The 17,960-nt window shown below is 41.7% G+C and overlaps 1 protein-coding gene across 1 annotated transcript in view; it reads left to right on the top strand.

Moving 5' to 3' along the window:
• LOC119654261 (sortilin-related receptor-like) overlaps nucleotides 1–17,960 on the top strand; it is a 144,386-nt gene that overhangs the window by 89,312 nt on the left and 37,114 nt on the right. Inside the window, exons 3-8 of the mRNA XM_038059526.1 lie at nucleotides 546–942; nucleotides 1,005–1,283; nucleotides 1,346–2,484; nucleotides 2,542–4,934; nucleotides 4,989–5,466; nucleotides 5,522–6,053. Coding sequence (XP_037915454.1) covers nucleotides 546–942; nucleotides 1,005–1,283; nucleotides 1,346–2,484; nucleotides 2,542–4,934; nucleotides 4,989–5,466; nucleotides 5,522–6,053 — 5,218 coding nt within the window. The remainder of the gene's footprint in view (nucleotides 1–545; nucleotides 943–1,004; nucleotides 1,284–1,345; nucleotides 2,485–2,541; nucleotides 4,935–4,988; nucleotides 5,467–5,521; nucleotides 6,054–17,960) is intronic.

Genomic DNA, 17,960 nt, shown 5'->3' with positions numbered 1-17,960 from the left:
AAGTCAGGATAATTCGCTTCCAATAAAAAACTACAAACGGTACATCCTTCATGACCCCTCAATCAACAACTCCATATGTAGGTTATGCAACTGTGAACAGAAGGTCATCTAACACATAACATCTGCGTGCATAAAGCACTCAAAACGCTCGATCTTAGGGCTGGACTACACATAGAGATGCAAAAACCGGTCATCCTTGCAACCCGTGCTATAGTCCGAACCACCGTGTTATTACTTGAAGAGTATGCGACAATTGGGGTTTAGCAATACATTTTCGCAAAGTCGAAAACACTTTGCGTTGAAACGCACCATCGCTGTGGTGCGGGCCTTTGGATGTTGCCTTCAGCCCATCCTAAGGCTGGTCGCCCCTGGGTCCGGTTGGTCGGGAAGAGGGTTCATGGGTTTTTCCAACTATATATGTATATACTGTACTACTAGCACAGCGTTTTGAACTATTTGAAATCCTTCTATAAGCACTGTTTGTTAAAAGTATGTAATATTAATACGGAGTTTCTTCCTTAGTTAATGTTCGTTTTCTCTCACAGATACCTCATCCGTCATTTTCATGAATGCATCTGATCTTTTAAAAATGGATAACAAGAAAAGATTCAATTTGTTAATTGAAAATGTACAAGACTTCCATATAAAAAAGGATTTTATGTTTGCAACGCGAAAGGTTCTAGATACCATTCAACTGTGGATCTGCTATCGCCGTGGAACTTTTGTAAAAGCTGACTTCCAGACAGAATTAAACATTATTGGATTTCATGTTGCAGACGTAGAGGATCGTCGAATTTTCATTTCGGTTGCTCATTCGCACATAACTTCACATTTATACATTTCCGAAAGCAGCAGCGATATGAAAGAAATTAAGTTTGTACGAAGCCTGGAAAATGTATTCACATATATTCCAAATATAATTTGGGCCTCGGGATGGTTATCGTAAGTTGCGCCATGCATCTTTTTTTTTTTGCGATGATTTCACGTTCGTGCTTCATTTTAAGGCAAACGGCTGATGAATCTTTTACAGAATTATATAAAGTTGAAGGCCTAACTGGGATTTATATAGCATCGAAATTAGCTAGAATTCCTACATTTGGATCTGGAATAGAAGCTCCTATTGGGCCAGAAAATTTGGTTTCTGTAATAACCTTCGACTTTGGAACAACATGGCGTCCCATAGCTGCACCTAAAGTGGACGATGAAGGACAGTTTATAAATTGTACCAAAGATTGTAGTCTGCACTTATCACAAAAATTTAGTCAACTGTATCCCGTTACAAGGTAAATTTACTCGCTTACAAATGTAGAAATGAAATCATTGTTTTTTTAAATTAATTTTTCAGATCCGTCTCAATCATGAGTTCTAAATTAGCGCCGGGGGTGATCATGGCGACAGGTGTTGTGGGGAAATCTATCAAAGGTCACCCAGGGGTGTATTTGTCGCGCGACGCTGGCCTCACTTGGAAACAAATTCTGAAAACTTATCACTTTTTTAACTTTGGGGATCATGGTGGTATCCTCATAGCTGTTAAATATTTCAAAACGAAAGGAGAAACTCGCGAAATTCTTTACTCTACCGATGAAGGAGAGAAATGGCATTCAAAGAAATTTCACAGTTCGGACTTGAAAGTATATGGACTTATGACTGAACCCAATTCAAACACAACCGTTTTTACTTTATTTGGTTCTGAAATTCAAGAACACAGATGGTTGATAATAAAAATTGATTTAAGGAATGCTTTTAGTTACAATTGTACACCAGACGATTATAAATTTTGGTCACCAAGTTCACAAAACGGAGAATCGTTGACTCCTTGTTTACTGGGAGCACAGAAATCTTACCAGAGGCGTGTGCCTCATACGAATTGTTACAATGGAAAAGATTATAATCGACCTACACGAACCGAGATATGTCAATGCAATCACTGGGATTTTACTTGCGATTATGGATTTAGTCGAGTTAATAATCATTCTCCTTGTATTTACAACAAAAGTATGACAACTGCAGACCCATACAAGATTCCAGACGATTGTAAACCTGGCAAATATTATTTTCGCACACGTGGGTACAAGAAAATCGAGGGGGACGTTTGTAATGCAGGTTTTGAAAGCCGCTATCTTCCACAAAAATTACCTTGTCCTTTCCATGAGTTGAGCAGCTTTATTCTTGTAGCGCAGCGCGATAGAATTTCCAGGATTAACCTTATGACGAATGAAAAGGAAGTTGTACCCATAGAAAATTTGAAAAATGTGATTGCACTTGATTTTGCTATGAAATATAATTGTATCTTTTACGCCGATATTATGTCTGACAAAATTATTAAGCATTGTTTAGATGGCAGGAAGAATGCGGAAGTATTGGTGGAAGCAGAACTTGCATCAGTGGAAGGAATGTCTTATGATTGGATTTCTGAAATGTTATACTTTGTAGATGGTACCCGTTCAAAGATTGAGGCAGTTCGAACGTCAAATGATTCATTAGGTAATTTCTTTTTAGTAATTGATTTGAGTTAATTATGATATAAAAGGTTTTCTTTAGCCCGAATTCGCATTACAATCATTGATTCCAACAAGCTAATAAAACCACGAGGTATTGTTGTTCATCCTATCGAAGGATATTTATTCTGGACAGAATGGAGCAATGCAAAGCCATCAATAACACGTGCAAATTTAGATGGGACAGATCTTAGAGTTCTATTCACAAAACCTGATGTTGTGTGGCCGAATGGGATAACTATTGATTATTTCGCCCAACGTGTCTATTGGGTCGATGCCAGCAAAGATTATATTGCCAGTTGTGATTTAAATGGCAAAACTTTCATTAAAATATTAGATCATGATTCTCGAGTTTCTCATCCGTTTGCAGTAGCGGTTTTCAAAGATCTTATGTACTGGGATGATTGGAAAATAAATTCAATTTTCTCCGCTGATAAAGACCATGGAATCATGATTAAAGCAATCACAAACCAAATGAACAACTTGATGGATATGAAAATCTATGCTCATTCATTGCAAGAAGGTACAAATGCTTGTTCCAAAGGGCATAATTGTACCCACATCTGTGTGGGTGCACCTAAGGGAGGATATACCTGCCTGTGTCCAGACGGAATGGTTAAGTCTTCGAAAACTCAAGAATGTATGTGCCCTGGTGGAATGAAACCAAATACTAACAAAACATGTCCTCAATTGGGGAATACCTGTGGTTCGGGGTACTTTACTTGCACATCCCGCATCTGCATTCCTGCGGTATACCGCTGCGACGGTGAAGACGATTGTGGTGATAATTCAGATGAAATCGAGTGTTCATCGGTGCATCCAGCTTGTCCCCCTCATATGTTCACTTGTAAATCTGATAATAAATGTATTCCTGAGTATTTCGCATGTGATTATGATTTGGATTGTGATGACGGAAGTGACGAAAAAGATTGCAAATTCAACGAATGCTTCAATAATGAATTTCGCTGTTCTAATGGACGTTGTATTAGCCAAAAATGGCATTGTGATGGGGAGGATGATTGTCGAGATGGATCTGATGAAGTAAATTGTCCAGAAAAGAATGTGACTGCAGTTACATGTAAACCGGATGAATTTCGATGTCCTTCTAATAAAATTTGTATTCCGAATCAATGGCGCTGTGACAGCGATTATGATTGTTCAGATGGTGCCGACGAAACTGATTGCAATACGAAAGTTTGTGAGCAATGGGAATATGATTGTGGTGATGGAAAATGTATTTACAAAAGCTGGAGGTGCGATGGAGATAAGGACTGCGCTAATGGTGCGGATGAAGAAAATTGTACGTCGACAATGTCTCCAAGCCGAAATATATTTTTTCCAACGAATGCATGTCATGATTGGATGTTCCGTTGCAATAATAACAAATGTATTCCTATGTGGTGGAAATGTGACAAAGTCAATGATTGTGGTGATCGATCAGACGAGATAGGCTGCAGCACTGAAAATAATGATACAACAATAACGCCAACTTTTACTGTAAGTACGATCGAGCCCAATTGCTCATCATTTCAGTTTGAATGCGATTCCGGAGCTTGTATTTCAAAGAGATATGTCTGCGATGGATCTGCAGATTGTGCAAATGGCGAAGATGAACGAAATTGTCCAATCGATAGTAACAGTTTTTGTGGTCCCGGAACATTTCAATGCCGCAGCAACCATGTTTGCTTGCCTATTTCGAAGCACTGTGATAAAGTTACCCACTGCGCTGATGGCAGCGATGAGGAAGATTGTTTCCAGATCGGGACTACAGACTCACACCCAAAACTTATTTGTGCGCCTGGTAAATTCGATTGTGATAGTACCTGTATTCCTCTAAGCTCGGTATGTGACAATAAACAAGATTGCTATGATGGAAGAGATGAAGAAAATTGTAAGAAATGGCGAAGAGTGTATCAGATAGAAAATATATCTGTTGTATCAGGCAGTATAAATGCCACTTCATTCAAAATATCGTATTGGGCAAAAGCACCAAGCGATATTCAACCCCAATTAGAATATCTACCATCTATAGGGATAGCTTCTACTGATGCTTGGCAGAATCATTCAGAATGGATCAAAGAAAAAACTCAACAATTTAATAACTTGAAGCCGTTCACATCTTATAACGTTACAGTGTATGTTCGCAAAGGCGAAGAAGACTCAACATATCCGATTGCCTTTAAAAATGTTTCAACCTTTGAGAGTGTGCCGAGCGAGCCCTTAAATGTTAATGTGACACAGTTGAATGGTTCACGAGTGCAAGTAAGCTGGAGTTCTCCGAAAGAAATAAATGGAATATTGCGCTATTACACAGTTTATTATCGGCCTCAGACCACAACGGTGGCAAGACCCGCACTATCGGTTAAAGTTTCTCCCCAAGAGCATTCAATCGTTTTAGAATCATATTTTAGAGGAAATATTACCTACGACTTTTGGGTATGTAAAACTTATTCATCACAGCATTTAGTTATTATCCGTTTACTTTTACAGGTGAGGGCACACAACACAAAATATGAAAGTGCAAATTCGAATATGGTTCATTTGGTTTTCGATGACGTTTCAAACATGGATTCACTTCATGGCCTTGCGGTTGATATTAAAAATAGTTTTATTGAATTATCTTGGCTACCGGTGAAAGGAGCGGAGGGGTACGTTATTCAGCCAAGTTTACAACAACCATATCCAAATATGCAACCACTGAGATCAAATAATACGAAAATAGAAATTAGGAACATGGTTGCTGGAGTACAATACACAATTCGAGTATCAGCGTTTGTTAAAAATTATGTAGGTCGCCCTCAAACGATTCAAGTAACACTTCCTGGAGAGCCTCTTCCAGAAGTCCCCCACATCACAATCCAAAATACTTATGATCAAATTAATTTGAAGTGGGAAACTCCGAAAACAAACTTTGAAAATATCACTTATGGCGTATATTATGGGACTTCTTTGGAAGAATTGTTTGAACGTGAGTCACTATTTCAATTTTTTAATTGATTTATATTCCAGCGTTCCCTTTTCAGAAAGTCGCATTGAAACTACATTTAACGAGGTCAATTTGACGGACTTCCTAATGCCATGTGAATATTACCTTATCAGTGTTGGTATAGTCAAACCAGTTGGGCCAGGTCCACTGGGTCGCAGCCCTATAACACTAGAAACAAACTTAAATGATAAAAAACCACCCAGACAATTATCAGCGAAGCTAGATATGGATAAGAAAATTATAACTTTGACCTGGCAGCATAATTGTCCTCAGACGCATATCTACCCTTCATATTTGATAACTGTGAAAGATCTGGTTCTCAACAAGACTAGGAAGTTTGAACTAAAACGGTCAACTAATACCACACTGACGCACTATTTTAATGATGTGACATGGGGAGCAATTTACAATATAAGTGTGCAAACAAATACAGATGATTCGGAACCGCTGACAGTAACAGTTAAAGCACCAGAACTCCATGGTCCCAGACAACTTAGAGTATGGCCGGAAAGGAATGGTACGTTTGTTGTTTATTGGAAAGAGCTGGACTCCACACCGCCTGGTATGAAGTAAGTGTAATCAGTAATTAAGTCTTAGAAAAACATTTTTCCAATTAAACATAACCAACAGGATACAAACCATTTTTTTATTAAGAGCAAGTCCTTTGAAATAGTGACTTTAAAAACGCTTTTAGAGGCTTTGTGAAAAACCTTATTAAAACCGATTCACTGCCTGTCTGTCTCCCACACCCACTTCTCTCAGAATCGTTTGCACCTATTGACACGAAATTTAGGGGGAAGCATGGAACTGTGAATCTACACACATGCGGTAAATTACATTGTTCCGCGTTGGGGGTCTCCATACACGTAGAAGAGCTTTGCAAATCTTTTTTCACCGGATATAGCCATGTGAGGTATCAAAAGAAAGGCCGTTGGTACTTTTCCAAGGAGATGCTAGTATTGACATTGGTATTGGCAAAGTGGAGGAGTGTGGGGTCCGAGAAAGTGTAATTACTTCAAAAGCCCGTTCTCTGGAAGTCGAATTGAAAAATCTAAAAAAAATATGGTGGTAGCATTTAGACTCCTAAAATATCCTCGAAAAAGTTATTTAGAATATATTTATATTTTGAAAATTTTGTGAAAATTCAACTGTTATTAAAAAAAGTTACAGTACTGGATGTTAAGTCGAAGATAGGAAACTCTCTAAATGTGCATTTGAGGTTGGTCCTCAAGAACTGTGCCGTCCTTTTGTGCCTTGGAGATTGCCGGAAAATCAACGGTGGTAGATCTCGACCCCTGAAACACGTGACAAAACGTCAACAGCAAAGTTATCTTTTCCAGACACGTGTTGAATGTTGGAAATGAACTAGCTGATAAGCCGAGATTGACGAGGGGATGCTTTGTCGGGCTTTTGTTCCAAAGCAAAAGTGATGACCTATGGTCCGTCAACAATGTGAGCGGCATGCCTACAAGGGAATAACGGAAGTAATTTCGAGGTACGCGGCCAATAACTCACGATCCTAGGTGTGATAGTTCCGTTGAACAGGATTCAGCGCTGTTTGGAATAGGAGCTCAACGGCTGCCAGATTCGGTTCACATTTTGGTAAAGAGCATCACAGCAGAAGTGGAGGTTTCGCGGCACAAAGTGGACGAATCTCTGAAAGGTTTGCGCCGCGTTGCACAGTCCAAAGGCATCTAGTGGACTCGAAGAGTCAGAAAGATGTGCATATTGTCGTTTTCGGAATGTCTTTGCGAGCTACAGGAAACTGATGGTATGCCTTGACTAGGTTTGCGATAAAGTGCGCAAAATCGTGAGTGGAATAGGGTAACGGTCAGAAGTCGTCTGAGAATTTAGACGTCTGTAGTCGCCACAAGATCTTTCGCCATTGGATTTAGGGACTATGTGAAGTGGCGAAGATCAACAACTGTCTGAAGGTCTCCAAATATCCTGCTTTAGAAGTTCTTCGAACTCTTTCGGTGCAACTGTGAACCCCTGCGGTGGTAATAGACGCACCTTAGAAAACATTTGTGAGCCAGTAGCGTTGATGTGGTGGTGAAGGTCATGTTTAATAGGCTCAAAGAGACTACGTTCGGTAGTGATGTTGCGGTATTTTTGAAGAAGTGCGCGAATATGTGCGTCGGTAAGGTTTTCAAAAGTGGTGGAAACAGTGCTCGGTGAGCAGGATGTCTTCCTGATGACCTAAAGGAAGTTGTGGGTCAATGAGGGATCTATTATGTATATCCACTAGTAATCCACAATGGCACAGGAAATCCACGGCTAAAATGGGTATCGTGATGTCCGTGATAATGGAGCACCAAGAAACCGATCGTCGAAATTCTAAACTCAAGTATACCTGCCTGTAATCATACGTGCGTATCAACGAAGAATTTGCTGCCGCGAGAGTTAACGATTGCGATATTAAATATGATGCCAAGATACGGGAGGAACCGAAACTTCAGCACCTGTATTGATTAGGTAGTTCACCCTACAAACCTACGATGATGCCAGCAGGTCCCGATGACCTACTATCCGCTCACCCATTTCGGGAGGCGGATCTAGACCTTGATCTAGTCCTACTTCTCGAACGCATATCACCGACGGTATCTGCCAACTCAAAGACGATAGTTGTTAATGTTGCCACCATCTGCTGCTGCTGAGCCACCTGGTTTGAGTTATCGCGAGACACCTCACCAAACATTAGTGGCACGTAGACGTCATGAATTTTATCCACGATGGCGGCCAACGTGTCCAGAGATAACCTGTGCGTGAATGAAACGAACGCTACCCACCTTTACGCCGGTCATAGCGAATTGGACCTCGAGCGGCCGGGCTCGTATAGCAAAACGACGGCACCCGTACGGCCGCGGTAGTTACTGAGGGACTTGTCTCTATTCCGGAGGTCATTGTTAACGGAAGCGAACAACCCAGAAGAGAAAAAAACACGCAAGTGGAATGAGTAGAGAAACGGGCAGAAAGAAAGAGTCGAGAAGAAATTGGTTCTGCGCCGTCTCTTGCGGCGTTTTTCTCTTTTAAATTTAAAGAGAAAAAGGTAGCGCCGTCTCTTGCGGCCTGGCGAGTTTTGTTTTTTACAAAGAATAATAATAATAACAAGTCGGGAAACCGGAAGCTTGACGCCTCAGGTATAAAAGGTTTTGTGTATATCTCGGATCAATGCTATCAGCCAATGGAGAACTGCATAATGAAATGGTTTCACGCTTAATGCGACCTTGATGGACTGGCGTTCCACAACTGGTGTTCTTTGTGATCGACGTATCAGCGAGGGTTTCAAATCTAAAATTTACCGCAATGTCGTCCGTCTGCCGCTCTCTATATTTCTGAGTGTTGGCCGACTATTAAAAACAATGAACGACGTCTTGCGGTAATGGAGACGAAAATGTTGCGTAGGATTAGTGGGGTGACACGTTTTGATCACATCCGAAATGAGGATATCCACAATCGTTATGGGGTTGCACCGATCGTGGAAAAATTGCGAGAGAGGCGTCTTCGATGGTATAGTTACGTAATTCGCGTTAACGAGAATTCTCTTACCAAGATTGGTCTGAAAATCGAAGTCGATGGTAAACGGCCGAAACAACGGTGGCTTGATACGCTAGATGGGTATTTAAAAGCCTCGAGATTGCGTCCTACAATTGGTCTAGCCGTTTGCGAATAAATCGGGTGTGACAGACAGACACCGACTCGATTCTAATAAGGGCACAAATCTTTAAAAAGGGCTAGGAAGAAGTAGATTCTTCATGAATGGAATTTTAATATTTCATTCAAATGTCAATTATTCTCGTTAATTATGACGTCAGCATCTTATTTATATGGCTTAGGATGCGGTAAATTCGCAGCAAATTGATAAGTTTGAACTGTTATGACTTTGACACTAATAGTCGAATTTCCATAAGATGTGGCATGTGCATCCACGAGACAGTCCTATGCCGATGCAGGATGAACTTAAGCGGCGTTCTTCGGTCAAAAGGTGGTAATATACTATTAGTGAGTTTATTTGAGTAGACATTGGAGTGGAACATATTTTGAAGCCTAGATTTCATCTAAGCGCACCATCCTAATTTTTTTCGGATTTTTGGGTTGGGTAATTTCCGAAAATAAGTCCTGTCTCCCTTTAAGTACGTACATTTTGACTTGGCAATTCACGCCAAAACTAATGTCAATTTCGGAAAGTTCTAAGCGAGACCTTTTCATTGATGCACCCTACACGACTATATCCGGTGAAATTTTTTTAAGCCCCCTTTTAAACTCCACCTAAATTTTTATGTATTTTGTTCGGATCGGTTTAGCCGTTTTGGAGAAAAGTACGTGAGACAGACTGACAGACGTTGAATCGATTTAAATAAGGTTTTGTTTTACACAAAACCTTAAAAACCAAATAAATAGTAACATGTAAAAAATGTAGACTGTTGCTGGAGTTGCGGGAAGTTCTTCGAAGTGTACTTGTTTCTTTTTTCTGTCCCTCTCTCCCTATGTGCACTGAATTTTTAGAATAATAACATGCTCATGCCACCCATTTGTGATTGTTCCTTCACAAAAATTTCGAAATATTGATATATGATAGTTATAGCCACCATTGTTTCTGCATACCTTTTAGTCGTTTACCATCGACTTCGATGTTCAGACCAATCTTGGTAAGTGAATTCTCGTTAGCGCGAATTGCGTGACTATACCATCGAAGACGGCTCTCTTGCAATTTTTCCACAATCGGTGTAATCCCATAACGATTGTGGATATCCTCATTTCGGATGTGATCAAAACGTTTCACGCCATTAATCCAACGCAACATCTTCGTCTCCATTACCGCAAGACGTCGTTCATTGTCTTTTATAGTCGGCCAACACTCAGAACTATAGAGAGCGGCAGACGGACGATATTGCGGTAAATTTTAGATTTGAGACGTTCGCTGATACGTCGATCACAACCCAAGTGGTGGAACGCCATTTCATAACGCAGTTCTCCATTCCCAAGGTATTTCAATGGCTCAGTTCTGGGCAGATTACTGCCGCTCACAGTGATTGTGCCTGTTTCATCTGTATAAAGCAGTGTATAGGGCGCTGGACATTGGATGTCCCGTGTAACGGTGTCCATAACAAGAACAAAGAGGATTGGTGAGTGGGCGCTTCCTTGATGAACACCAACAGAGATATGAAGCGGTTTTGATACACCTGCCACACTTCGAACTTTAATTTTGGTTCCACGATTCTTCCACATTCGTAATGGTCGGTAATCATGTGAGTGAGATCCTTTCTCCTTTCTTCTCACGAAATCGTCACCATTCAATGCGCGGCGGGCCAGTGCGTTCCTCACGCTGTTTTATCGGTGGCTTAATTCGCAGGACGGCAATCAGCGGCCGATATTGAGCTGTGATGGTCTCATAGGGAAAGGCTTTGCAATCAGTGACGGTGGTAAAATGTCGACGTCTTATGCGAATATAGTCGATTTGCGTTTTACTCTTCCCATTATAAAATGTAGGAAGATGAGACAATCGTTTGAGGAACCATGTATTCATAAGTACAAGGTCAATGGTGGCTGCAAAATCGATCATACACACGTCACCCTCATTGCGCGCCCTTTCCCCCATGGCACCTGTTACCGTCTGCCTTTTCACCCAACAGACCATTAAGGTTGCCGGCAATGATGATCCAGTCGTCAGCAGGCACGTGACAAGTCTTTTCACCGAGAAGTTGCCAGAAGACATCTTTCTCGGCATCAGGTCGACCTGTCTGCGGTGCGTACGCGGTGAAGAAGTGAATAGGGCGATGAGCTGATATAATGGTGAACTTCATCAGCCGATCATCAAATCGTTCCGACTTCTTTCGTGGCATTACGGACGCCCTCTGAGATGGCAATGCCAACACCATATTGAGTGTGTGGGGTACCAAAATAAAGAAGTTTATAGCCATTTTTCCGCGTTCGCGTTCAATGTCGCAGCTTTTGACACCAGACCATCGGGTTTCTTGTAGAGCGCAGATATCAATGGGCCTTTTCCGAAGGGTTCTTGCCAGTTCCCCGGTCTTTCCAGTTAGGGTACCAACATTTAGCGTGCAGACACGTATTTGTTTTGTTCGGACTTACTTACTTCCTGACGCTATCCATGCGTCAAGAACCCTTGCTATTTCTCGGCAGGACTGGGACCGTCCTGCCGCGTCGACTGAGGTGGACGCCATAGCATTTCTCCGAGGCTTGTGACTCAATCCGATCATCATATTTGTAATGACATTGTATGCATTTTCTTGGTCGGCCTGTCGCGGGACCCGTCACCAAGAGAGATTAGGTAGGATTTAGCATAGAGGAACAACTCCCAACTGTACTTTATTTATCTCTTGCCCTGATATCAACATTTTATTTTTGTTTTACTGAGTAAAGTACAAAGTACGTTGCCCCAAATCCTCCTCCTTTACCTGAGCTTGGGACCAACATGCTCTATGTAAACGACATGGAGCTCTCATCTTGAAGAATCCATGTGCTCAACTCCAAACCACTGACGGGTAAATTTCTGCTGATGAATTTGCTTCATCGTTCTTCGTTCAGACTGCCAGTAAACAAATAAAGGATACCGAAATCCCGCAAACGAAGGCCGCTGGCAAAAACGCTGGATATTTGGTTTTCGGCATATCGGCCATGCTTGCTTTTGGGTTCTCCATTCCCAAAAACATGATTTCATGATTCATGATTTCCTCTGCTATCTATTGGATTCATTTTTCAATATGTCTCGCTCAAAAAAGTCTTTGTCGTTGTAGTGCGATATCCGTAATGGAAGGCAGTCAGTCCTCGTTTTACTTTCGTCAAGCTTTCTTCTTTTTCTTTGCTTTAGTAAGTATTGAGCCCGACCCACCGTTACAGTAGGATTTCGCTCAAATATTCGATTGATTGCCATGTCTTCTGCTTCGATGGTTGATAGTCATAAACTTTGTGAGGGTAAATCAACAACCTAATACCTATTAATTTATTACGAACGATTCAATTCGTTTTTTTTTTTTTTCTAAATATCGCGTAGCTGCAATAACATTTTAACTGCGATTTGTCCGAAAGTCTTATTTGCAATGTGTATTAAAGAAAACTACAAACAATTAAAATATGTCATAATTCTTTATGATACATAAACTGATTTTGAGCTGACCCGCGGTCAAAATTCTTCTTAAGAAATCACAAAATATTTCATATCTCAATCGTTGGCTGCTTGACTAACCTGCAGAAAGCAAGTTGATTTCTGCTCCGGATCGTCCTGCATTGACCAGTACAGTGTACGGAGTTAGACCTTCGCTTCACTTGCTCTTCATGGTTTCAAAAAAGCTTTCGATAATATGAAAGTCGGTTTCAGATTCGATTCAGATTTCTCGTTTGGATTGGTTCTTAGAACGATGCCTCATTTACTTTTGTGAGCTGGCATTTTGAGCTCGCACTCCTCTATGTTTCGCACAATATCAAAAACAGAACTAGTTTGAAAAAATAATAACTTGATTTTAATAAAGTTTTGTTTCAAAAAAAAGGACATCACGGATGGCCTGCATTAGAAAATAATTATGTTTTTTACGACGAAAAACTAGTTCCACCTGCCGGATTAACATATCCGTTGAAAAAAAACAATCGGGGAGGCTACGTTTCTTCCAATGAAGTAATTAATAAGAAAGGAGGGAAGTGGTTACGTTATATATCAGGCTACCGTCATAACAGATAATAAATTATCTCCTTTGTAGCCGTACCGTTGCACTGGAACACTGTTGAAAAACAGCAAGAAAAAATCCGGAACTACGGCCCTTTGGCGGGCAATATGAAGCAGACTATAAAAACTGCGAATAAAGCGCTGAAAACGCTCGATCTAAGGGCCGGACTATACATGGAGATGCAAAAAGTGACAATCCTTGCAGAAGACCTGAGCGTCATGTCGTTTGGACGAACCAATCCAACGATTTTATCGTTCGCGCCTATTACCGTGTCACGGATTTGGAACGGAATCCACCAGGGTACAGACACCGACTCCATGAAGCGTTCATAATTCGCTTCCCGGAATTAAATCATATTCCGGAGCAGAACATCGGTAATTAGTACCGGGTGATAGTGAAAAATAATTGAGTTGCCCTACCAACCAGGCGACAAATTTTCCACGAAGTTTCACTTGAGCTCGGTCCGGAGTCACCAACTTACCGGATTTAACAAAGGAGAACCACCTATAAGGCACTCCATGAACCCAGTAATCAGGAGAAGCTAAGTGACAGACGCTAGGCCAAAGATCCCAAAACTGACGTTTACTTCGGCAACTACTAACATCATTGCTGCCGTTGACAGAATTTTGGTTGATCGTTTGGCTAACGAGATTACTGCTACAGAATTTCACAGTCTGATCTATTCGTTTCGGTTATTCGTCTCCATAATGAACATCTTTGAGCGAATAACAGAGGTATGCGCAGAAGGACTTTACCGTTCTGGGTATTTCCACTCAACAAAAGAGTCGAAAAGTTGAGAAAGGAGATTGGTCGTTTCACGCAAGCACTCCTTGGAAATCCATCACCAAGAGTGCACAGATGCGTTGCAAACATCATTGGAAACTACCATCTGTCCAATGATATGCCAATCGATGAAATCCTCGAGGTGCTGAAGCAGAAACTTGTGGTATGCTCCAACCGCATCCGTAGGTATCAAAAAAGCTTTCAGCGAAGGACAGACAACACCTTGTTCTTCCAGAACCAACGGGGATTCTAGAAGAATCTCACTAACTCAGATACGGAACGTAACGTCGATCTGGATCAGGCAAAAGACTTCTGGAGAAGTGTTTGGAGCGGATCCAGCCATTGCAATTTAGAAGCAGCGTGGCTCCCACACCTTATGCGTTCATGCGAGGCCCTCCCCGAAATGACCACGCCTGACGTAACTGAAATCGATGTAGAAACAGCCCTTGAAAAGACAGGTAATTGGAAAGCGCCAGGAGTTGATAAGATTCACAACTTCTGGCTGAAGCGGTTCAAGAGCACTCACAGGATATTGGCAAATCAATTTAATCAGATGATTGCCGATCCTGATTTAGTTTCACAATTTTTCACCAAGGGGATAATTTTCTTCATCCCCAAGGAACAGGCCCTTCAAAATGTCGACCAATTACTTGTCTTCCTACCATCTACAAGGTCTTCACTTCAGTTCTGTGCGCGAACATCTCAAAACATCTTGATGTTCATAAATTGATAGCTGAGGAGCAAAAAGCATGCGCAAAAGGCTCCCGAGGCTGCAAAGAACAGTTTATAATCGATACGGTAGCTGTAAAACAGGCTGTCCATCAGAAACGAAATATCTCGACAGCCTACATCGATTATAAATCAGCCTTTGATTCCACATCACATTCGTGGTTACTACAAGTGTTACGCTTGTATAAAATCAACCCGAATGTCGTTCTTCTTCTGAGAACAATGATGAAGAGCACGACGCTATCGGTATCCTCACAAACATCAGGAGAGATACTAATCAGGCGTGACATTTTTCAAGGTGATTCTCTAAGCCCGCTGTGAATTTGTTTGGCTTTGAATCCACTATCCCATCTTCTGCATGAAAGCAAGTGTAGGTTCCAAGTCAAACATGGCATTGCCGAAATGTACATTAAGCCGTTTAATGTATGCTGACGACATCAAATTGAATGCTAAAGACGAGAACCAGCTTCGCTCCATGCTGGACATCACCATCCAGTCCAGCAGGGATATAGGCATGCATTTGGGGTTGGAGAAATGTCACAGAAAAATAATTGTTCGGGGAAAACACATCGACAACGAAGGATACAGCCAGAATAACATCCGAATTGAGGGTATGAATTCGGACGACCTCGGCATATTGCAAGCAACAACATCTGCTCTGGCAATAATGAAAGCTAAGTTGCGGAGGGAATTTGAACGGCGTCTGGATTTTGTCCTGAAAACTGAGCTGTTCGGGAAAAATAAAACCATGGCAATCAATACCTTCGCCATTCCCGTCCTTCTATACTATCGATGTATAGTGGAGTAATGCTTATTTAGAATTTATTAGACGGGTAACGGTATTTCTTACAAACAATAACAGGCACAATAAAGCTACCGAAAAATTGAGGATCACCACGTCATCAGGGATTAAGGGAGGTACTTGATTTAAAAATATTGCACTACAATCAAGTGCATTCTCTTCGTGAGTTTCCCTTCGACAAAGAATCCCCTAGCCAATTACATCAGACTACCGTCATGGCATTTTCTCCTGTGAACTTGAAAAGCAGAGAATGGGATCCCATGTCGAATGTGACTTAAGTCCAACAGAAGATCGACATGTGGAAAGAGAAACCCATTCACGGAAGTCATATCAAACATTTGTTGTTGCCAGGCATTGACATCGAAGCCTCCAACAAATGGTTGACTAATGGTGTACCTTTCTATGAGACCGAAGCATTCCTAACTTCAATTCAGAATGCTTCGCTCCCAACAAAAAATTATAAACGGTACATTTTTCACGACTCCTCAATCACCAACTCCAATTGTAGGTTATGCAACTTTGAAGATGAGACCATCCAGCACATAACATCTGCGTGCAGGATGTTGAGCAGTACCGAGTACACCAATCGTCATAACTCCCTCTGCAAGATTCTCCATCAAAACCTTGCGTTGAAGTATAACTTAGTGGCAACATACCATCCTTATTATAAGTATACTCCGCAGAGAATATTGGAAAATGATCGGATCAAACTACTGTGGGATAACACTATTGCCACCGACCACAGTGTTAATCACAACAGACCCGATCTAGTTTTGCTTCTGAAGGAAGAACGAGCGTGCATCATAATCGATGTAGCCATACCGTTAGACCGGAACACTGGAAAAACCGCACGAAAAAATCCGGAACTACGGCCCCTTGGCGGATGATATGAAGCAGACTTGGAGACTACAAAAGATCGAAGTAGGCCCAGTAGTAATTTCAGCGACGGGATTAGTCCTGCAGAACTTACATAAAGCGCTGAAAACACTCGATCTTAGGGCTGGACTATACATGGAGATGCAAAACGCGGTTATCCTTGCAACCTGTACTATAGACCAAAGAGTCCTGTCCGGTAACAATCTAACCTAGCGGGTTTCAGTCTTGATCCGTTCTGTATTCGATTTAAGAACCATGTCTCTGTACACCACGTCATTGCTTGAAGTGTTATATCTTATATATGTCTATATATTTATAAAAAATTTTGTTCAGACACGGAGTTGGAAAATCTTAGAAAAACGCGTCCGTTCCACAAACCCCGGAGCTGCAGCGGGCGCGTGTTGGATTCGCACCTATTAAAGACCACCTCCGGTCTCTCCAAACTCAGCCCCGCGGGACCACCACTTACGTATTACCTCGCGGTGTAGGTTTGCCTTAGGCACTCGTCCTGCACCTCCTTCTTTGCTCCTTCAGCAACTCCTCCTGCATTTGCACGATTGCGGAGGAACCCGTATGCCAGTTCTCTTCGGACCTCGGTATCGCCGCGCTCACGCTCCTACCCAATATTTGGTTTAGGTTCCCCCTCTCCCTTGCAAATCTAGGGCAATGAAACATCACATGCTCCGGTATGTCACCGCATCTGGGACAATTCGGAGAATCATCCAACCTAAACCGGTGCAGATACTGCCTGTAGCAACCACCGTGTCCCGTGAGGAACTGGGTAATGTGGTAATTGGTCTCTCCATGTTTCCGCTCAAACCACACCCTAATCTTGAGAATGAGCCTGTGCATCCACCGAGCCTTCGTAGACTCGTCCCATCTGCGTTGCCAAAGATCATGCGATTCTGGCCTTGCCTTGGATAGAAGTCTATTGTAAATGACTCTCTCCATCATCTTCCCCATTTTCTCCAGCAGGCAGATAGGTGGCTTGCCGGATTTCAGAAGCAATACTAACGTTTGTTTTTAAGGTTTTGTGTGAAACAAAACCTTATTAGAATCGATTGGATCTCTGTCTGTCTGTCTGTTTGTCCGTCTGTCTGTCTGTCTGTCACAGCCGATTTATTCGGAAACGGATGGACCGATCGTCACGAAAATTGGTAAGAATATGTGATCTGCCGTTCCCTTTACATGCAGCAACTGACGCCATTTTGTGTTATGTTTAAGGGGGGGGCACCCCATACATGTGAAAGGAGGGTGCAAAATTTTTTTTCACAGAATATAGCCATGGGGGGTATCAAATGAAAGATCTCAATTAGTACTTTTCGAAACTGGTTCAATATTTGATATTGGATGAAACATAGGGGAGTGAGGGCTCAAAATATGACCATCAAAAAGTGTAACAGGTCTCGTTCTCAGAACCCATCCAACCGAAAAATCTGAAAAAAATCACAGTGTCGCACCTCTACGAAATCTAGGCCTCAAAATATATCCGGTTCCGATATCTGCACAAATAAAGTTAATAATAGTATATTTCCACATTTTAGAAATTTACCCGGCACCCCCCTTATGTTCATCCCAGAAGTACTAAATTTGGCATGCGTATA

Source organism: Hermetia illucens, chromosome 4, assembly GCF_905115235.1.
Source record: "Hermetia illucens chromosome 4, iHerIll2.2.curated.20191125, whole genome shotgun sequence".
Taxonomy (NCBI): Eukaryota; Metazoa; Arthropoda; class Insecta; order Diptera; family Stratiomyidae; genus Hermetia; species Hermetia illucens.
Note: the sequence above shows the minus strand (reverse complement) of the source record. Positions and strands in the feature narration are given on the sequence as shown.